The 22,615-nt window shown below is 44.1% G+C and overlaps 2 protein-coding genes across 2 annotated transcripts; both read right to left on the reverse strand.

Annotated features, from left to right (window-relative positions):
* Positions 1–21: 21 nt before the first annotated feature.
* LOC119240312 (olfactory receptor 7A17-like) lies at positions 22–7,815 on the reverse strand. Its single transcript, XM_037504668.2, has 2 exons — positions 7,702–7,815; positions 22–984 (listed from the first exon to the last, which is right to left on the reverse strand). Exons 1-2 carry the CDS (start codon positions 7,813–7,815, stop codon positions 22–24), a joined length of 1,077 nt encoding a protein of 358 aa, XP_037360565.2.
* A 6,548-nt stretch (positions 7,816–14,363) lies between these two features.
* On the reverse strand, positions 14,364–21,086 carry LOC129145437 (olfactory receptor 7A5-like). Its single transcript, XM_054692928.1, has 2 exons — positions 21,055–21,086; positions 14,364–15,312 (listed from the first exon to the last, which is right to left on the reverse strand). The coding sequence occupies exons 1-2, from the start codon at positions 21,084–21,086 to the stop codon at positions 14,364–14,366; spliced, it is 981 nt and encodes a 326-aa protein (XP_054548903.1).
* Between the last annotated feature and the right edge of the window lie 1,529 nt (positions 21,087–22,615).

Genomic DNA, 22,615 nt, shown 5'->3' on the forward strand with positions numbered 1-22,615 from the left:
ACCATCACGTTGGGCTGCTCTTCAGCTGAATAGTCTCACCAGGGCCTGTTTTATGTCCCTGTTTCTGAGACTGTAGATGAAGGGGTTCAGCATGGGGGTGACCACTGTGTACATCACCGAGGCGATTGCACTGTCCCTGGAGTCATGGGTAGAGGCAGAGCTGAGGTACACGCCGAGTCCCGTCCCATAGAACATGGAGACCATGGAGAGGTGAGACCCGCAGGTGGAGAAGGCTTTGTACCTGCCACTCGCTGATGAGATTTTCAAAACAGAGGACACAATCTTAGAGTAAGAGTAAAGGATGCCACTGAGAGGGATGATCGCCAGAACCCCCGCTGCTAAATATATCACCAGCTCATTGAGGAAGGTGTCAGAACAGGCAAGCTGGATCACCTGGTCCAGGTCACAGAAGAAGTGAGGGATTTGCAGCTGTGAGCAAAAGGACAGTCGCAAAACCATGAAGATGTATAATAGAGAAAGCAGAAGACTTATCACCCAGGATGCAAGAAGCAGGAGGCCACAGAACTGGGGCTTCATGATGACCGTGTAGTGCAGGGGATGGCAGATGGCCACAAACCGGTCATAGGCCATGGCTGTCAGGAGGAAGTTGTCCACTCCTGCAAAGTGTAAGAAAAAAAACATCTGGCTGAGACAGCCCGCGTAGGTTATGGCTTTGTTCTGTGTCTGGATGTTCAGCAGCATCTTGGGGACGGTGGTGGAGGTGAAGCCGATGTCGGCAAAGGACAGGTTGGCGAGGAAGAAGTACATGGGGGTGTGCAGGTGGGGGTCCGTGACGATGGCCAGGATGATGAGGAGATTCCCAGTGACCGTGACCAAGTACATGGCCAAGAATGCCCAGAAGAGGAGGGGCTGCAGCGAGGCCTCTTCTGAGAGCCCCAGGAGGATGATCGCTGCGGGGTGGGTTTGGTTTCCCGGCGCCAGGTCACTGGTGAGCCTCGGGGATGGTGACAGAAGTGATGTCAACTTAACCACAGCAGAGAAATCAAGGAATGAGTTTAAATGGGGTGAATTTATTTTAAATACATGCAGTTAATAAATTTGATGTTATAGAGCTGGTGCCTTTTACCTGAAATTTTCAAGGCTCTTAATGACCCACCTTCTCTTCATGCTGAAAATAATTAGCCATTCTTCCATCTAATACAAATATATTCCAAGTCCAAATTGTCTTTAAAAATTTCCTGAGATTTTCATTTTTCTTTTTAAAAAGAACAGGCAGATTGACTGAATAACACTGCTGAGGGGAGCAGCGGGGAGACAGGAGAGGTCTGCTATGCCATATGGGTGGGTAGCTCCCTGGCCAGGGATCAAACTCGTGCTGCCATGGATGTGGGTAGCTTCATAGGTTACATCTTAACCCCTTGTGCCATCAGGGAGGCCTTGAGATTTTCTTTTAAATACGTTTGACCAGTTATATTATCCAAATATTGTTGGAATCATGCAGAAAAAGCAGTGAGACCAACTTTGAAAAATCCTAGCTCTGGGTCCTCCCTGATGGCCTAGGGGTTATGTCTCAGGGCTACCACCCAGACAGCCTGTATTCCATCCCCGGCCAGGTTGCTGAACCACATGGTGCAACAGACCTCACCTGTTGTGCCAGCTGCTCCCCTCAGCAGTGTATCTCAGTAGATCTGCTGTCCAGCTCCCCAACCTTGTCTCTGGTGAGTCCTCTCATCCTCTGCACCTCTGGCCTGCTGGCCAGCTCTTCTATGCATAAATCATAAAAAAAAATAAATCTTTTTTTAAAAGAAATAAAATCCTGTCCCCAAGCAAGTGTTCTTTAAGTATGTGTGTGGTCTCCATTAATAATATTTCATATGGTGATTATTATTGTTAATTAAAATAATGCGGTTGGATGAGGTGTAGAATCTACAGGAAGCTTATATAACCACTTCCAATTAGGAGACTTTGAACAAAAAATATGAAGTCATCAGGATTTTTAATGAAGGAGATATCACGTGGTAACAATATATCCAAGAAAAGAACATTCGGGTTTGGGGTAATATCTAGAAAAAGATGTCAGTACAGCAGCATTCCTGGCACAGTTACAGATCCCAGAAGTATGCTGTGACAAGAGGGGGTGCTCCAGGATGGGGGTGAGATGAGAGAGTGGGCAGGAGGCCCGGACATCCTGGTGCCTCATGACATTGTACATTTGCTGATCTTCTGGTGTGTAGATTGTGTTACATGCGCTGTGCCTAAGTGTGAGCAGTAGGCCTACATGTAAAAGTTATCTGTAATTCAAATCCCTCTGTAAACTATCATTTCTTTCTCTCACATTTAATCTAAATTCTGACTGTTTGATCACAGAAGACAGCTTCGACTTGGGATAGATGTCCAATCTGTGCGTCTCTTTACCTGCAATAAGGCTTATTCCCCTTATTTTAGCCCCACACACACTTTCGGATCCACGCTTAGGGCATTTTGTCCTGTGCACTGAGGCAGAGCTGAGATTGGAAATCAAATAACTAAGGACAATGAAAATAGGAAGTGGTTTGCCTTTCAAAGAATCAGCTCTCCAGAATTGTAAAGAAAGTTGCTATTTTCTTCTGCATTTTTTAAAGATTTATTTTATTTATATAAGGGCCAGGGTACAGGCCAGATGTGCAGGAGGGGGAGAGGATTCACCAGAGACAGAGCGGGGAACAGAACAGGCAGACTGATGAAATACACAGTGCTGAGCAGAGCAGCGGGTGAGACAGGAGAGGTCTGCTCACCATGTGGGTTGCTCTGAGGCCGGTGGGGATCAAACTGGCACTGCAGAGGCTGCAGACAGCTTCACAGCGCTGCGCTCAACCGCCTGCGCCACCAGGGAGGCCCTTCTGCACTTTAAGACACTGGATACCTAAAAACGGAGAACCTTGGTTTTTGTGTCCTTATTTATTCATTTATTTTTTTGTAACTGAGGTAGTACCAGGGAACCCCCTCCAGGTATTGCCACCATAGTGCACCCACACCCTCTCACCCATATTCCACCACTGCAGACCATTGTGCTTCTCTCCCACCCCATTCTTCCCCTTCCCCCGGCCTCCCCTTTTGGTGTCTCAGCTCTGTAGTCAGTTAGCAAGTGTTAGTCTCTAACCTTGTCTTAATCTGTTAATTTAGTTTCTTTATATTCCACACATCAGTCACATCGTCTGATATTTATCTTTCTCATGACTTATTTCAGCTAGCATCATGATTTCAAGCTCCATTCATGTGCCCCAAATGGCTAAAATTTGTCTGTTTGATTGCTGAGTAGTATTCCATGGTGTGTATACACTACATCTTCTTGATCTGCCCATATGTTAGGATGTTTCAGCTATAATGTATGGGACTGCCATAAACAAGGCAGTGCAAGATCTCTTTGCAGTTAGCTTTTTGAATATCGTAGACAGATGCCTAGGACTGGAATGACTGGGTCAAATGGCAGATCCATGTTTACTGTTTGAGACATGTCCTCACTGCTCTCTGTAAGGGCTGGACCAGGCTGCACTCCCACCCACAGCGAGTGTGGCCCACTGCCTTGCTTGTGAACAGCATCCTGTCAGGGTCAGTTCCTTTGTACCATCTGCTTCTTAGCAGGCCCCAGTTACCCTCTACTCTCACTGGAAAAAGCTAATTGGGAGATAAACCCAGATAAACAAAAATGGATTCCAATATGATTGAGGAAAATATCATTTGTCATTTGAATACAGAAGAATGTGCTCCAGGAGAGGGGAAGGTGGGGGTTGTTTTTAGGAACAAATTGGCTGCTCATCGTCCCTTTGTCTCTCTTGTATGCAGAAGCTTTTCAGTTCATGTAGCACCACCTGTGGCTTCTTGCTTTTTCATGTCACAAGGAAGTCATTGCCTATGCAAATACCAGAGAGCACCTAAGTATGTGTTTTCCAGAGGAGACACCTCGATGGGCAGCAAGCACATGAAGGGGTGCTCAGGATCACTCACCAGGGAAATGTGAATCTGAACCGGGAGCCTCACCTCACAGCTGCTGACAGAGCTCAGGGAGATGACCAAAGGTCAGCAGTGGGAGTGGGGCGCAGAGAGCCCTGGGGTGCTGTCGGTGGGATAATAAACCATGTTAGCCATGGGGGATAAGCAAATAGAGGCGCCTCAAAATAGCAGATAGACTCCCCTGTGATGTGTTCATACATGTACAAAGGCAATGAAAACAGGACATGGAACAGCTATCCGCACCCCTTGTTTGTTGAGCCAAAATTTAGAAATAAACTATGAGTCCATAAGTGGATAAATAAAGAAAATAATGTGTACATGTATAGATATAAAATACACATGTGCTATATATATATATATATATATATATATATGTATATAGTATGGCTCTTAATTATCCAAATGAATATACATGGATTATATAAAACATATAAGGTGTAATACACGCACAAGATACCATGTTGTTATAATACACATTCTATATAATAAAATATGAAATAATATTAGTCAAGAGAAAGAAGGACACCCTGCCTTTTGTGACAACATGAGCACCTAAGAACATTCTGCTCCTTGATGGAAGTCAGAGAACTACAAATACTGGATATCACTTGTGTGTGCGCATCTAAAACAGACTGAAATTGCTTACACGGACTAGGGTGGGGAATTTGGAAGAGGCTGTTTGAGGATACACACTGGAAGCTGCTGGATGAATAAGGTTCTGGATTCTACTACAGTGTGACATAGTCAACAGTCATTCCTTGTAACCTTCAACATTGCTGAGAGATTATTTCTGAATCATTTTGTTTCAAAAATAAATATCGATTGTGTGTATTGATAGAGTGTTAGCCTGTGCTAACTGGAATCATACTGCAATATAAATATATCAAGTCAACATGTTTTTCTCCAACGTACACACTGTTTCATATCAGTGAAATCTCAATGAAAATACAACAGATCAAATCACAGTGTGAGGAGACACAGTAATGACTAAACACAGATGTGACATATGAACACAATATGTACAATAGCTTATTACCACTAAGAATGCAAGAAAACAGCCGATGTTTAAAATCCATGGTGGGACACAATAGAATTAAATGAGGATCAAACAAAATTGAAAACTTTAGAACATTTTGCCCAACAATCTATACATATGTGGGAGAATTGAGTGCAAAACATTTATCCTGAGAAATTCCAAATCCGTTTGAGTATTTGAATCACACTCCAGAATAAATACTGAGCCCTAGTAAGTAAATAAACTATAAGAATGAGCACAATTTATAATTTAAAAAGTTAAATACTAACTAGCAAAACGATGCAGATTTGACTACTGCAGTGGTTGCAAAGGAAAACTCTTTAGATCCCCAATTGAAATTAAATAATAAGTATAACTTATGTGAGCACCTACTATGAGGGAATACTGTTCGTCTCCTGTTCATCTCCTGCACACTGTTCCTCTCCTCAGCTGCTCGGTGAGGTCATCTGCCTTCAATAGTCTAGAGCTCTCTGACACACATCACCTGTTCACACACCCCATCCACCACCATGCATCCCCTTCGCATTTACACTTTATTTCCTGCTGCCTCAACTCCAGACCTTCCTGAATCTGTCCTAACGTTGCTGGAACCACATTAAGCCCCCACTCCCCCTTCAGTCTCATCCTAACAGATTTTCCTTCCTGTCTCTTCACTGTCAGCACCATCTCTGTATTGTTGAGAGCAGGGGACAGTTTTGAGTCACAAATTAAGTAAATTAATTATAAATTGACGAGTCAGTCAAGCAAGAGAACAAGGGAACCTCTTGTCCCTTGGCCTGGTTTGATCTCTGTGACCTGAGGCAGAACTTCTCAGTTTGCTTTTTCAAGGATCTTTTCCAAGTGCCTGCTGGGCTCTGAGACTCACCTGGGTGGATGCTGTGAGGGGGGTTTCTCCATGTAGCTGTCTGAGTCCCTCCTGGACGCTTGAGGATGGATCTGGGCTGTGTCACAGACAGGATCTCAGGAGGGCGCCACGGGCTGGTCCCTGGGCAGAGCTCGGGCTCCACAGACAGGAATCATGTCCTCTCCGGTCCCGGGTTGGACAGTCTGAGGGACCGAGGGAGACAGGGTATTTACCGCCCTCCACGCGGTCTCATTAGCCACACCTCACTCTCCTGCCCCAAGCTCTGAGCTCATGAGTTCCCTGTGGACACTGGATTGGGCAAAAAGAAAGCTTTTTAATGATTCTCTGATCCCGAGAGACTAGATTAGATGTCAAGGGCATCCAGTTTTGTTACTCCCCGGCCTTCATGTTGTAACCACCCAGCACCTGTTCTAATTCCGTGTTCAAGTTTTCGAAATGTGCTGGAATTGCATGGGGACTATAATCAAGATGAAAATGCAAACATGGTGCAAAAAAGGAAAAATGATGTAAAAAATAGATAAAATAAAAAAAAATTAAAAATCTGTGCTGAGGATCCCAACTTGACTTGATGCCCTGGATCATGAAGGCACAAATGTGTTGGGGGCACAGACCCCCATCATATGCCCAGTAGTGCTGTTCCTCTCTCGTAAAGCAGAGAACGGAGCCCTCTGTATAAAACTTTAGCAACCACACTCTTTTTGTCATGGCACTTTTGCAAAAGCAAATAGGAATTTCTTCTTTGTTTTTACTGTGATGCGACTGCAACAGCCTTATGTTTGACTCTCAGAAGAAACGACTGTTTTCCTAACCAGCTAAATGTGCAGGTCCCAGGAGTGAAGATTTTGGCAACTGCCGCACTCACCCTGAAGCCCGTGCGCCTCCTCTGACCCCCAAGAATAAGCACGTGTCCTGCGTAGAGCACAGGGAGCTGCTAACACACTTCACTGCTTCCAGCGTGAGGTGCTGCCCACAACAGTCCACTCCTGACACTGTGTGTCCCATCCTCACAGGTCACCACGTCATCTGAGCAGCAGTTGACTGAGTAACCTCTAAATCCTGACCAGTCTTCGCTGCCAAAGCAGGGCCCTGACAGTCCCGAGGAGGCAGGAGCAGGCGCCACAACGTGCTCCAAGGGAGGGTCACCCATTGCTCTTCTAGCAGCCAGAGGAAGGACTTGTGGTGACCTGTGACGACTCGCCTCAGTACTGAAAATCTTCTTTGGAAGACTGTAGAGTTTCCTTAACTTTCTTGTCCTTAGTGTCCACTTTGTTGCCACACAACACAGTAGGGATGTTTTCACACCCCAGCAGGTCTCCTTGCAAGTTAGGCACGTTCTGGGAAATAACTGGATGTTACATCAGACAATCCAGTGGCACACGGGGCTTGGCCTGACAGCCTCTCTCTCCGTACAGATGTCTCCCACCAGCTGTGCACCTCACAGTGAACTGGACCCGTCTGTCTCTGCTGTTGTGGAACAGGAGAGGAAGGACCTCAACAGCCCAGGTTCTTCCTATGTCTTTAATTTTCAGAATTATGCTGTTCAGATACACCCTCCCCTTCAGCAGGTGTCTTGTTGCTGTAGTGCTGTTTTCTTGGGCTGTACAGAGCATTCGGGTTGCTATAGGCCCAATTATTTATGTTCTCCTTTGTTTCCCTTGCTGCTGGGGATGATTCCACGAACACATCTGAAACTTATATTGCAGAGTTCTCTTCCATGTGTGTTATGGTTTTCGGTCTTACCACAAAGTCTTTTTTTCATTTTCAATTGATTTTTGTGTGTTTTGAGAGAGAGTCATCTAGCTTCATCCTTCCTTTTGCATGCGTGTCCAGTCTTCCCAATACCATTTACCGGAGAGGCTCCTTGCTCCCGTGTATGTTCTTGGCTCCCATTTTGTAGATTAACAGTTCCTATGTGTCTGATGATTTCTGGGGACTTGATTCTATCCATTGGTCTCTGTGTCATCGTCCCGTACCATTATAATTATCCAGTGTTATTATAATCATTATAGCTTTATACTGTAGTTTGAATTCTGGTATTATAATATGACTTTTTCCTTTTATTGTCGTATTTGCTTTGCGCTGTGGGGTCTTTTGTGGTTCCTTATGAAAACTGGTAATGTTCGTTTTACTTAAAATGGACTCAATCTTTTTTTCAATGTGTATTGTACTGTTGTTTTTTTTACACAGATATCTTATTTATATTCTGGCTTATTTCACTGATCATCCATCATTCCTTCTAGCTCCATCCATGTTGCTGCAAATGGCCTGAGTTTAGCTTTTTTGATGGCTGAATAATATTCCATAGTGTATATGGACCACATCTTCTTAATCCTGTCATCTATTTTGGGGCATTTATGTTGTTTCCAGGTTTCACCTATTGTAAATAGTACTACAATAAACATAGGGGTTCAGGTGGTCTTTTGAATCAATGTTTTTGTGTCCTTTGGGTAGATCCCTAGGAGTGGAATTGCCGGTCGTATGGTAGCTCCATTTTTAGTAGATTGAGGAACCTCCACACTGCTCTCCACAGTGGTTGGACCAGTTTGCACTCCCACCAGCAGTGCAGGAGAGTTCCTTTTTCACCATCCTCGCCAAAATTTGTTGTTGCTTGTTTTTTTGATATGTGCCCTTCTCACTGGTGTAAGGTGGTATCTCAGTGTGGTTTTGATTTGCATTTCCCTGATGATAAGGGATGTTGTACATTTTTTTATATGCCTGTTGGCCATTTGCATTTCCTCTTTGGAGAAATGTCTTTTAAGTTCTTCTGTCCATTTCTCCACTGGATTGTTTATTTTGTTTTTGGTTGAGCCTTGTGAGTTCTTTGTGTATCTTTGTGATATCAGTCCCTTATCAGTTGAATGGAGTGCAAAGATTTTTTTCCCAATCAGTGGGGTGTCTCTCTGTTTTGGTTAACGTCTGGCTGTAGAGAAGCTTTTCAGTTTGATGTCATCCCAGGTGTTTTTCTTTGCCTTCACTATCACTGCTTTGGGTGATGAGTCTTTAAAGATGTTTCTGAGACGTATGTCTTGTAGTGTTTTACCTATATTTTCTTCTACATATATTATAGTTTCAGGTGTAATGTCCAGTTCTTTTATCCATTTTGTGTTGATTTTTGTGCACTGTGAGAGGTAGTGGTCTAGTTACATTTTTTTGCATGTGAAGGTCCAGTTTTCCCAGCACCATTTATTGAACAAACTGTGTTCCATTGCATATCCTTTGCTCTTTGTCAAAGATTAGTTGTTTATATAATTGTGGCTTTATTTCTGGGCTCTCTATTTGGTTCATTGGTCTGTATGTCTGTTTTGGTTCCAATACCAAGCTGTTTTAATTATTATGGCTATTAGTATAGCTTATAGTCTGGAAGTGTGATGCCACCTTTCTCCTTTGTTTTCATCAGTAGGGCTTTGGCTATTCAGTTTTTTTGTGGTTCCATATGAATGTCATCAGTATTTGTTCTATTTCTTTTTTTTTTAAGATGTATTTTTTTTTTTATACAAGAACTCGGGTACAGGCCAGATGCACGGAAGGGTAAGAGGATTCACCAGAGACAGAGCAGGGAACAGAACAGGCAAACTGATGAAATACACTGCTGAGAGGAGCAGCAGGCAAGACAGGAGAGTTCTGCCGCACCACGTGGGACCCTCGCTGGCTGGCCAGAATAGAACTGGTGCTGCAGAGGCTGCAGAAAACTTCACAGCATGTCTCTCAACTGCCTGTGCCACCAGTCGGAGGCCCAGTATTTTTTTTATTTCTTTGAAGTATGTCATTGAGATTTTTAATGGAATAGCATTGAATCTGCATATTTCTTTAGGGAGGATGACCATTTTAATAATGTTGATTCTTCCAGTACATGAGCAGGGGATGTCTTTCCATTTCTTTGTGTCTACTTCAGTTTCTTTTAACAGTGTTTTATAATTTGCTTTGTAAAGGTCTTTCACCTCTTTTGTTAGGTTTATTCCCAAGAATTTGATTTTTTTTTTTGTTTCAATTATAAAGGGTATGGTTTTCTTGATTTCTTCTTCAGACTGACTGTGTATAGGAAGGCTATTGATTTTTGCATGTTGATTTTGTATCCTGCTACTTTACTGAACTGGTTGATTATTTTGAGTAGTTTTTCTATGGAGTTTTTAGGGTTCTCTATGTATATCATCATATCATCTGCAAATAGTGATAGTTTACTTGTTCTTTCCCTATCTGGATTCCTTGTATGTCTTTCTCTTGTCTTATTGCCCTGGCTAGACCTCCAGTATTATATGGAAGAGCAGGGGTGAGAGAGGACATCCTTGTCTTGTTCCTGATCTTAAAGGAAAGGCCTTCATCTTTTCGCCATTGAGAATAATATTGGCAGTGGGTTTGTTGTATATGGCTTTTATCATGTTAAGGGATGTTCCTTCTAAATCCCGAGAATTTCAAGGGCCATCATCATAAATGGATGTTGGACTTTGTCGAATGCTTTCTTAGCATCTATTGATATGATCATATGGTTCTTATTTTCCTTTTTGTTGATGTGTTGGATTACACTGATCTATTTTTGTATGTTGAACCATCCCTGTGCCCCTGGGATGAATCCCACTTGATTGTAGTGTACTATCCCTTTGATGCATTGTTGGATTCTGTTGGCAAGGATTTTGTTGAGGATTTTTGCATCAATGTTCATTAAGGAGATTGGCCTGTAATTTTTTTGTTGTGGCTGTCTTTGTTGGGTTTTGGTATTAGTGTAACTTGGCTTCATAGAATGTATTTGGTAGTATTCCTTCTTTTTCAATTTTTTGAAAGAGTGTGTGTAGGATAGGCACTAATTCACTGCTGAACATTTAGTAGAATTCATTTGTGAAGCTGTCTGGGACCAGGCTTTTGTTTTTGGGGAGTACTTTCATACTGCCTCAATTTCGCTGCTTGTAATTGGTCTGTTTAGTTGTTCTATTTCTTCTTTGTTCAGCTTTGGATGATTCTATCATTCTGGGAATTTGTCCATCTCTTCTAGGTTGCTGAGTTTGTTTGTATATAAGTGTTCATAGTAATCTCTGATTATTCCCTTGATTTCTACTGAGTCTGTTGTGATTTCTCCTTTCATTTATAATCCAATTGATATGTGTTTTCTCCTGTGAAACATGTTAATTTTAATACAGAGCTATTTATTAAAGGAGACACTCCCATGAAATTCTTTCCATTTCCTGTGAGTTTACCTTTCCATTTATTACACCGAAGTAACCTTGCATTATAACGTTATATAAATTTCAGGTATGCATGATTATTTTTTTAAACTTTATTTTTTTTAGTAGAGGCATGTTTTATTTATTTGTTTGTTTGTTTGTTTGTTTTGTTTATACATGCACGGGGCACAATCAGAAGCGCAGGAGGATGAGAGAATTCACCAGAGCCAGAGTGGGGAGCAGAGCAGGCAGAAAGACCGAAGTACACGGCTGAGGGGAGCAGCGGGTGGCAGGAGAGGTCTGCGCACCATGTGGGACCCTCCTCCGGTGGCCGGGGAGCAGCTAGGGATCGAACCGGCACCGCAGAGGCCGCGGGCAGCTTCGTAACCCAGCGCTCAACCGCTGCGCCACCCGGGAGGCCCTGCATGATTATTAATCAACATATGTGTATGTGACATTAAGTTCAGTACTAAAAGTTTACATTTATCTTTCATATACCATTATCCTCGTTTCTGATAAACCAACTCCCTCCTCCCATTTTTGTGTTAGCCACTATTGTTCTTATATTGTCCAAAAGCATATTTTGTTTTATTGACATGATCTGTTTATTTGTTTTCTTTATTACATAAGAGTGAAATCACATGGTATTTGACTTTCTCTGCTTGGCTTGTTTCAGAAAGGATCATTCTGTTCTTATCCTTTTGTTCGTCCAAATATAAATAGTATTCCGCTATCTACATACACCACATCTTTCTGGACATTTGTCAATCAGTGGACACTTGGGTTTTTTCTGCCTCTGGGCTATTGTAAATACCATTGCAGTAAACATGGATGGAAAACACCTCTTGGAATGAGTGCTTTTTGTGTGTATTTTCCAGCTAAATACTCAGAAGTAAGACATTAGCATCACAGGAAACTTATATTCTTCAATGTTTGAGGAATTTCCTTAGAGCTTTCCATAACAGATGCACAAGCTTACATTCCATCAACACTATATAAGTGTTTCCTTTTCTGCCCTGGGACCCTGTGAGCTCAGTGACCAGTCAAGGAAAGGAATCTCCACCCTCTACCAGAGTTAAGAAATCAGAGTTTTCAGGCAGAGCCCAGATGGCTTCATAATGGATCCCAGAGCAGAGAAAGGACAGTGGGACAGAGAACACAGCAATTCTTTACAACGTATCAAGCAGACTTGCAGCATTTGCAACCCGGGTCCCTCAGTGGACAGCAGGGCTGGTGCCTGTGGTGGTCATTACCTGTTTCCACATGTGTGCAGTGGGCACAAGCCCACATAGGTGCCTCCGACATGTCAGGGTCAGCCGATTCCACAGCTTGAACCCTGTGGACTAGACCCTGCCCCACTCACCAGGAGACTCAGCCTGTGGCAGGAATTACCAGACAGAGGTGGGGAGGGAGGTGAGGACAACTGAAGACCAAATGGACCTTGCTGTGAGAGAGAGAGAGGGGAGGAGGTGGAGGTGACAGAGTTCACGTCTCAGCAAACTGAGACAACACTTCAGCCCCAGACTCCCCACTGCCTCCACCAGAAGCCAAGGAAAACTACAAAAGGAACAATCTCACCACAGCCCCCCAGCTGCAAACCTGGAAACGAGGTGACATAATTACTTAGATCAAGGAACACCTGAGCACAAGAGGGAAAAAAGCAGCAGAACAGAAGTTCTGGTTCATTAATACAGGAGAGAGAAGTAAGGAGTGTCAGTGACGTGGAGCAACAACAGTAAATACACCCCTGAGTTATGGGAAAACAACTCAGATGCGGAGAGGCATCTGCAGGACCTTTGAACGAAGATAAAAGAACCAGAGAGTCTTCAACAAAGAGCTGGACAAGATTAAGAGAACACAAAAGACTGTCTGAAAGTGAATGAACACAAATATAGGAAGTGTGTTAAATAGAATTAAACGGGCCACTGAAATAACTTCAGAAATGGAGGATCCCAGTATATACATGACCCAATTCGGAAAACAGAGAGAAATGAGACTCAGACACAGGAACAATAAGGAAACGACACAAAAAACGTCAGACTCCACAGACGTGGATAATCTGGAAGGTGAAGAGAGAAGAGAGGAGTGACAAACTTCAAAAAACCACAGCTGAGAATTTTCCAAACCGAGAGTGAAATAAGCACAAATGTCCAGGAACTCAACTTTCAACTTGAGTTGAACACTCAACTTTCAATGTGAAAATGACCTACACCATGACACCCCACTGTTAAATCAAAAAAAAAATCAGAAAAAAAGAGAAGATGTACAGGAGGCCTGAATGGAGGAGGATTTGCAAAGGCATCCAAGGTAGGCTTTCCTCTGATTTTCCCCCAGTCTCCCTCCTGGAAAGGAGAGGAAATGTTAGGGAGAAAAGGATGTCCTAAAGCTAATTCCATACAGGGATCCCTAAGGAAGGAAGTGCTCATAATCCTAAACACAAAGACTTCGCTCCAAGAACACTCTCTGCTGCAAAATTATTCAATTTGAATGTGAATAAAGACTTCCCAGAAAGAGAAGCCAATGAGTTTGTCACCCTCAGGTCTGCCTGCCTGACCATAAAAACTGACAGGAGTTCATGTACTAGAAAGAAAAAATGACACAAACCCTTAGCAAAATGACATGAACAGAAGTATTATGGGTCAACAATAAAGCATCGAAAGGAAGGAAGTAAAGGAGAGAGTAAGGGACAGTGAATATTAGCCCTGGACACCCATGGATACTGTGATATCACAAGATTTTTCTGCAGAAAATCCATAAATTGCTTATTTTTTCCTGATCGAGTTGTATATGTTTTCCTCCATCTTTCTATTATTTTGTAAGTACCCAATTTCCTGTTTTAAACATTTCACTGAAGAAAAGACACACAGATTGTTTTTTAACACTTCCCAGCGTTCATACCAGTTCAAAATAATTTAGAATGGGCCTCCCCTGGTGGCTCAGCGGTTGAGTACTGGGCTGCAAAGCTACCTGCAGCCTCTGCAGCACCGGTTCGATCCCCGGCTGCCAGTGAGGGTCCCACTTAGCGCGCAGACCTCTCCTGCCGCCCGCTGCTCCCCTCAGCAGTGTACTTCAGTCATTCTGCCTGTTCTGTTCCCCACTTTGTCTCTGGTGAATTCTCAGCCCTCCACGCTTCTGACTGTACCCAGTGCTTGTATAAATAAATAAATAAATATTTTTAAAAAAATTATTTAGGAAATGCAGAAAAAATATTTATAATACATAAAAAAACTGATGTTAAACTGTGTATATAAGACAAAGCACAGATTATCTCTGACTAACTGAGGACAAGATCATGACTTAGTCCATGGACTGTGAGGCCTGCTGCTCCCGACCAGACAATCTGAGGAAGCAGCACCCGTCACGTTGGGGTTGCTCTGCAGTGGAAGAGCCTCGACAGGGCCTGCTTTATGTCCCTGTTTCTGAGACTGTAGATGAAGGGGTTCAGCATGGGGGTGACCACCGTGTACATCACCGAGGCTGTTGCACTGTCCCTGGAGTCCTGGGTAGTGGTGGAGCTGAGGTACACGCCGAATACCGACCCGTAGAACAGGGAGACCACGAAGAGGTGAGACCCGCAGGTGGAGAAGGCTTTGTACCTGCCGCTCGCTGAGGAGATTTTCAAAACAGAGGACACAATCTTAGAGTAGGAGAAAAGGATGCCACTGAGAGGAATGATCCCGAGAACCCCCGCTACTAAATATATCACCAGCTCATTGAGGAAGGTGTCAGAACAGGCAAGCTGGATCACCTGGTCCAGTTCACAGAAGTGAGGGATTTGCAGCTGTGAGCAAAAGGACAGTCGCAAAACCAGTAAGCTGTGTAATAGAGAATGCAGAAGACTTAACAGCCAGCATGCAAGAAGCAGGCGGCCACAGAACTGGGGGTTCATGATGACCATGTAGTGCAGGGGATGGCAGATGGCCACAAACCGGTCGTAGGCCATGACTGTCAGGAGGAAGGTGTCCACTGCTGCAAAAATTATGGAGAAAAACATCTGGCTGAGACAGCCCACGTAGGTTATGGCTTTGTTCCGTGCCTGGATGTTCAGCAGCATCTTGGGGACGATGGTGGAGGTGAAGCCGATGTCGGCAAAGGACAGGTTGGCGAGGAAGAAGTACATGGGGGTGTGCAGGTGGGGGTCCGTGACGATGGCCAGGATGATGAGGAGATTCCCAGTGACCGTGACCAAGTACATGGCCAAGAATGCCCAGAAGAGGAGGGGCTGCAGCGAGGCCTCATCTGAGAGCCCCAGGAGGATGAATGCTGTGGGGTAGGTTTGGTTTCCTGGCGCCAGGTCTCTGGTGAGCCTGGGGTATGGAGACAGAAGGATGTCAACTTAACCACAGCAGAGCAATCAAGAAATGAGGTTAAATGGGGTGATTTTATTTTAAATACATTCAGTTAATCAATTTCATTTCTTAGAGCTAGTACCTGTTACCCAAAATTTTCAAGGCTGTTACACTTAACACCTTCTCCTGATACTGAAAATAATTAGCCATTCTTACATCTTATGTAAACATATATCCAAGTCAAAATTTTCTTTGAAATGTCCTAATACTTTCTTTTCAATACATTTGACCAATTGCATTATGCAAATATTGTTGGATCATGGAGAAAAAGCAGTGAGACTGACTTTGAAAAATCCTAGCCCTCAGGTGGCCCTGTAGCACAGGGGCTAAGTCTCAGGGCCACCACTGGGACTGCCTGAGTATGATCCCCGGCCAGGGAGCGACCCACATGGCACAGCAGACCTCTTCTGTCTCCACACTGCTCCCCTCAGCAGTGTATTTCAGTAGATCTGCCTGTCCTGCCCCCCACTCTGTCTCTGGTGAGTGCATCACCCACTGCATCTTTGGCCTGCTTCCTTGTTCTTCTGTGCATGCGTAATAAATAAATAATTTTTTTAAAAAAGGAAAAATCCGGGCCTCCCCAGTGGCACAGCGGTTGAGCGCTGGGTTGTGAAGCTGCCCGCAGCCTCTGTGACGCCGGTTCGATCCCCGGCTGCTCCCCGGCCACCAGAGGAGGGTCCCGCATGGCGCGCAGACCTCTCCTGCCGCCCGCTGCTCCCCTCAGCAGTGTGCTTGCTCCCCTCAGCAGTGTACTTCGGTCCTTCTGCCTGCTCTGCTCCCCGCTCTGGCTCTGGTGAATTCTCTCACCCTCCCGCGCTTCTGACTGTACCCAGTGCTTGTATGAATAAATAAATAAATCTTTAAAAAAAATTTAAAAAAATAAAAAAGGAAAAATCCAAGCCCCAAGCAAGTTTTCTTCTAAGTATGTGTGTGGTCACGGGAAAATAATATTTCATAAGGTGATTACTATTGTTAGGTAAAATAATGTAGTTGGATGAAGAGTTAGAATCAAGAGGAATCTTGTATAATCACTTCTAATTAACAGACTTTGAATAAAAATATCTGAAGGCAGCAGGATTTATCTATGAAGGAGACATCACGTGGCAACAATATACGCATGAGAAGAACATTTGGGTTTGGGGAAATAGCCAGACAAAGATGCAATCTAGGAGTGTGTTTGGCACAGTTACAGATCCACGAAGTAGGGATGTGACCGGAGTGGGTGCTTTAGGTTGGGGGTGAGATGAGAGAGTGGGCAGGAGGCCCCGACATCCTGCTGCCGTGTGAAGTTCCTGCACCTGACATTGTACATCTTCTAGTGTGTAGACTGTGTTACGTGTGCTGTGCCTAAGTGTGAGCATTATGTGTTACATGCATAAATGATCCCTCATTTAATCCCGCCATAGACTATAATTTCTTTCCTTCATATTTCTTCTGAATTCTGAATGTTTGATTACGGAAGACAGCTTCCACTTGGGAGAGGTGTGCAATCTGTGTTTCCCTTACCTGTAATAAGGCTTATTTCCCTTATTTCCTCCACTCACACACTTTCTGATCCACGCTTAGGGCATTTTGACCTGTGCATTGAGGCAGAGCTGAGAATTGGAATCAAATCACTAAGGACAAGGAAAATAGGAAGCGTTTTACTTTGCAAAGAGCCACCTATCCAGAATTGTTGTAAAGAAAGTTATTTCCTCTGCATTTTAAGACACTAGATACCTAAGATCAAAGAACCATTTCCTGTGTCCATAGTTATTTATTCATGTATTCATTTGTAACTGAGGTAGTATTGGGGAGCCCCCACCAGATATTGGCACCATAGTGCACCCACACGCACGCACCCATATTCCACCACCCCAGACCCTTGTGCTTCCTTCCTGCCTTGTTCTTCCCCTTCCCCCCTCCCCAGCTCCCCCTTTGATGGTTCAGTTCTGTCCTCAGCTGTCAAGGGTTAGTTTCCCAGCTTCTCTTACTCTGTTAATTTAGTTACTTTGTATTCCTGACTGGGAAAGGCTGATTGGCAGATAAATGAAAATATGATGAATAAAAATAGTGTTTAATATGAGAAGCATCAGGGTCTTTATTTAGAAGTTTGGTGATGTTTCTGTGACCAGAAATCTGCCATAGGAAATTTAATTCGTGTTTATTTTGATGAACTAACGATAGTTTGCTTTACAGTATATCATTTCACTTAAACTTGTAGTTTCCAAGAATCTATGCATGATATTTAAGTGTGAAATTAATGTATTCACTATACTGTGACACCCCACCCTGACTTAGTTGAGTTGGGAATAGTAGATAAATAAATGCATATTGCATGAGCTAGATGAAGAATATGGTCTCACAAAAATAATGACAAGTTGAGAAAGACAGACTGGAAAATGCTAAACTAGTTGTGGAGAAACGCAAGAGGAATTTTCATATCCTGAGACTCACCTCCATTAGGCGGTCAGACCAGGGTTTACATGAGTGAAGTAGAATAGAACAAGCAAAGCTTGTAGGAAAATGTCCGAGTGCATTGTCAGAACACACCGTGGACATTGACTGTTCTCTTCCATCAGTTGTGTGTACGCGTGTACATGTGTGTGTTATTTCTGTATGTATGTGTGGGTAGGTAAGCTTCATCACAGAGTAAAGGCAGGTCTGACTTTAGGCCACAGTAAGAAGAATCTGGCATCCATTGCATACAGGAGAGAAGTATTTGAAAGGTCAGTTCTTGCTAATGAGGGAGAGACCATGTGAGTGAGGCCCCAGCTGAGGAGCCAGGCCGGGTGGAGAACAGTTGCCTTGGACAGCAGGGCCCCCAGGCCGACTGACCCGCTGTCCCTCCACTCGCCTATAGTGGGGTAGACAGTAGGCTCCTGATCTGAGTGCTGTTTTTGTACCTGTTCCCACTATGTGACCACACACTGCACATGATACAGAGTGAGTGAGCTGGTCCCTCCTCTGGTTTTTTGTTTTCTGGATTGATTCTTTGCTTTCCCTGGGTTTGTGTTTTGATCTCTCTTTGACACAGATAAACTGGTCCTTGTTTTGCTCCTGGTCCAACAAGCAGTGTCCTCCCCAGACAATATTCCATAAAATCCTGCTCATGCCCCAACAGTCTGTCCCTTTCCTCCCTGTTGTTTATTCCTGAGACCATCATATCCCACATGCGCTATTTCCTTGTCCTCAACCTTCTCTGTCATAACGTAACATCCACATGAGCAGGAACTTCAGCTTGTTTGCTCACTTTTGTGAGTTCATCATATAGAAACTATGTCAAGGAACTGTAATTCATAAAATGAATGGAGTAGTGGGAAAAATAAAGCCTGGTTAAATATACCGGGATCAACATGAGTGCATTAGAGCACAGTGGAGCAGAATCTAAGACTTTGGAAGAATAGTTATAACAAGAACTTAATCACATCCACAGGTTCTCTAAAAGTAAATTGGCAAAGACTTGAAAATGAAAAGAGGAAATGACACTCTCTCCAAAGCAGTGGAAACTGCAGATCCAAAGCTCTCATTTCTCCCTAGAGAAACAACAATGGATTCCATAGGCTTGAGGAATAGATCGAGATTGTCCTTTGAATACAGAAGAATGTGATCCAGGAGATGGAAGGTGGAGGCTGTTTTTAGGAACAAATTGGCTGCCCATCGTCCCTTTGTCTCTCTTGTATGCAGAAGCTTTTCAGTTCATGTAGCACCACGTGTGGCTTCCTGCTTTTCATGTCACAAGGAAGTCATTGCCTATGCAAATACCAGAGAGCACCTAAGTATGTGTTTTCCAGAGGAGACACCTAGATGGGCAGCAAGCACATGAGGGGGTGCTCAGGATCACTCACCAGGGAAATGCAAATCCAAACCAGGAGCCTCACCTCACAGCTGCTGACAGAGCTCCCAGGGAGATGACCAAAGGTCAGCACTGGGGTGGGACACAGAGAGCCCTGGGGTGCTGTCAGTGGGATAATACACCGCTTCAGCCAGGTTGGGTAAGACAACAGAGGCGCCTCAAAATAGCAAAGTTAGACTCCCCTGCACTCTCTTCATACATGTACAAAGGAAATGAACACAGGACATTGAAAAGCTGTCTGCAGCCCCTTGCTTAGTGAGCAAAATGTAGAAATAACCCATAAGTCCATCATGGACAAATACAGGACATAGTGTGTACATATGTAGATATAAAAAATATATGCGCTGTATTATATGTGTATACGATTGCTCTTACTGTCCAAATGAAAATACATGGATTATGTGAAACGTGTAATGAGTAACACACACACAGGATATGGTGTTGTTATAGTACACATTCTACATAGTAAAATATCACATGATATCCAAGAGAAAGAAGGCAACACAAAGGCACCTGAGAACATTCTGCTCCGTGATAGAAGTCGAGGAACTACAGATACTGCTATCACTTCTGTGTGGGTCCTGAAACAGACTTGAATTGGTTACAGGGACCGGGGTGGGACAGTTGTAAATAGTTGTTTCAGGACACACATTGGAAGCTGCTGAATGAACAAGGTTCTGCACATCTACTGCATGTGACAGTCAGCAGTGCTTTCCTGCAACCTTCCCAGTTGTGAAGAGATTATTTCTGAAACGTTTTGTGACAAAAATAAATATTAATTTGTGTATTGAGAAGGGGTCAGCTAGTGCTGCAGTGGTCATCATATTGCAGTAGATTACTATATCCACTCAACATGTTTGTCTCCAACTTTCACACTGTTTCATGTCAACTAATATCAATGAAAATACAACAGATCACATCACAAATGTGAAGAGACACAGTAATGAGGAAACACAGATGTGACTTGAGCACAATGTGTATGAGAGCTTAGTACTACTCAGACTGCAAGAACAGCCTGTGTTTAACATACATGGTGGGACACAGAGGATCGACTGAGGCCCACACACACATTGAAAACTTTCAAACAAAAAAAAAAAAAAAGAAAACTTTCAAACATTTTGTACAACAATCTCTACATATATGGGAGAATTAACTGCCACATATTTATTGTGAAAAACTCTCATTCTATTTCAATATTTGAAAGAAAAACCAGGATAAAAGCTAAGGCTGTAAGTAAATAAACTGTAAGAACGAGAACAATTTGTAATTGAAAAAAGCAAAATTCTAACAAGCAAAACTGTGCAGATTGGCCAGTACTAGAGTGGGTGTGAAGTAAAACTCTTTAGTCTCCCCCAATTGACATTCAAGAAAAAGGATGACTTCTGTGAGCACCTGCTGTGAGGGAACACTACACACTGTTCCTCTCCTCAGCTGCCCTGTGAGGTCGTCCGCCCCGATTACTCTGGATCTCTCCAACACAGATGCCCTGCTCATCACCCCGTCCACTCCCATGTCCCCTTCACATTACTCTATTTCCTGCTGCCTCAGCTCCAGACCTTCCTGAATCTGTCCTAACTTGCTGGAACCATGTTAAGCCTCCCACTCCTCCTTCAGTCTCATCCTAACAGGTTTTCCTTCCTGTCTCTTCACTGTCAGCACCATCTCTGTATTGTTGAGAGCAGTGGGCAGTTTTGAGTCACAAATTAAGTAAATTAATTAAAAATTGATGCGTCATTCGAGCAAGAGAGCAAGGGAAGAACCTCTTGTCCTTGGGCCTGGTTTGATCTCTGTGACCTGAGGCAGAACTTCTCAGTTTGCATTTTCCCTGGATCTGTCCCAAGTGCCTGCTGGGCTCTGAGACTCACCTGGGTGGGGGCTGTGAGGGGGGCTTCTCCATGGAGCGTCTGAGTCCCTCCTGGACGCTTGAGGATGGATCTGGGCTGTGTCACAGACAGGATCTCAGGAGGGTGCCAAGGACTTGTCCCTGGGCAGAGATCAGGCTCCACAGACAGGAATCATGTCCTCTCCGGTCCCGGGTTGGACAGTCTGAGGGACCGAGGGAGACAGGGTATTTACCGCCCTCCACGCGGTCTCATTAGCCACACCTCACTCTCCTGCTCCAAGCTCTGAGCTCATGAGTTCCCTGTGGACACTGGGTTGGGCAAAAGGAAAGTTCCTTAATGATTCTCTGATCCCGAGAGACTAGATTAGATGTCAAGTGCATCCAGTTTTGTTACTCCCCGTCCTTCATGGTGTAACCACCCAGCACCTGTTCTAATTCTGTGTTCAAGTTGTCAAATGTGCTGGCGATTGCGTGGGGACTAGAATCAAGATGAAAATGCAAACATTGTGCAAGAAAGGAAAAATGATGTAAAAAATAGATAAAATTAAAAAAAAATTAAAAATCTGTGCTGAGGATCCCAACTTGACTCGGTGCCCTGGATCATCAAGGCACAAATGTGTTGGGGGCACAGACCCCCATCATATGTCCAGTAGTGCTGTTCCTCTCTCGTAAAGCTGAGAACCGAGTCCTCTATATAAAACTTTAGCAACCAAACTCCTTGTTATCATGGCACTCTTGCAAAAGCAAATAGGAATTTCTTCTTTGTTTTTACTGTGATGTGACTGCAGCAGCCTTATGTTTGAAACTCCAGAAGGCAACGCCTGTGTTCCTAACCAGCCAAATGTGCAGGGCCCAAGAGTGAAGATTTTGGCAACTGCCGCACTCACTCTGAAGCCCGTGCGCCTCCTCTGACCCCCGAGACTAAGCACGTGTCCTGCTTAGAGCACAGGGAGCTGCTAACACGCTTCACTGCTGCCAGCGTGAGGTGCTGCCCACAACAGTCCACTCCTGACACCGGGCGACCCATCCTCACAGGTCACCACGTCATCCGAGCAGCAGTTGTCTGAGCAACCTCTGAATCCTGACCAGTCTTCACTGCCAAAGCAGGGCCCATGACAGCCCCCAAGGGAGGCAGGAGCAGGCGCCACAATGAACTCCAAGTGAGGGTCGCCCATTGCTCTTGCAGCAGCCAGAGAAAGGGCTTGTGGTGACTGTGACGACTCGCCTCAGTACTGAAAATCTTCTTTGGAAGACTATAGAGTTTCCTTAACTTTCTGTCCTTAGTATCCACTTTGTTGTGAGACTTTCTTGTCCTTAGTATCCTTAATTTTCCTATCCTGATGTCCACTTTGTTCCCACACACACAATAGGGATGTTTTCACACCCCCGACTAGGTCTCTATGCACATTAGGCAGGTTCTGGGAAATAATTCGATGTTACATCAGAGAATCTAATGGCTCACTGGGCTTGCACCAGTAGCCTCTCTCTGTCCACCAGATGTGTCCTAACCAGCTGGGTACCTCACGTTGAACTTGGCATGTCTCTGTGATGTGGAACAGGAGAGGATGGGCCTCAACACCCAT

The sequence above is a fragment of the Talpa occidentalis genome, unplaced genomic scaffold, assembly GCF_014898055.3.
Source record: "Talpa occidentalis isolate TD23 unplaced genomic scaffold, MPIMG_talOcc4v2.1 talOcc4.12, whole genome shotgun sequence".
Lineage (NCBI taxonomy): Eukaryota > Metazoa > Chordata > Mammalia > Eulipotyphla > Talpidae > Talpa > Talpa occidentalis.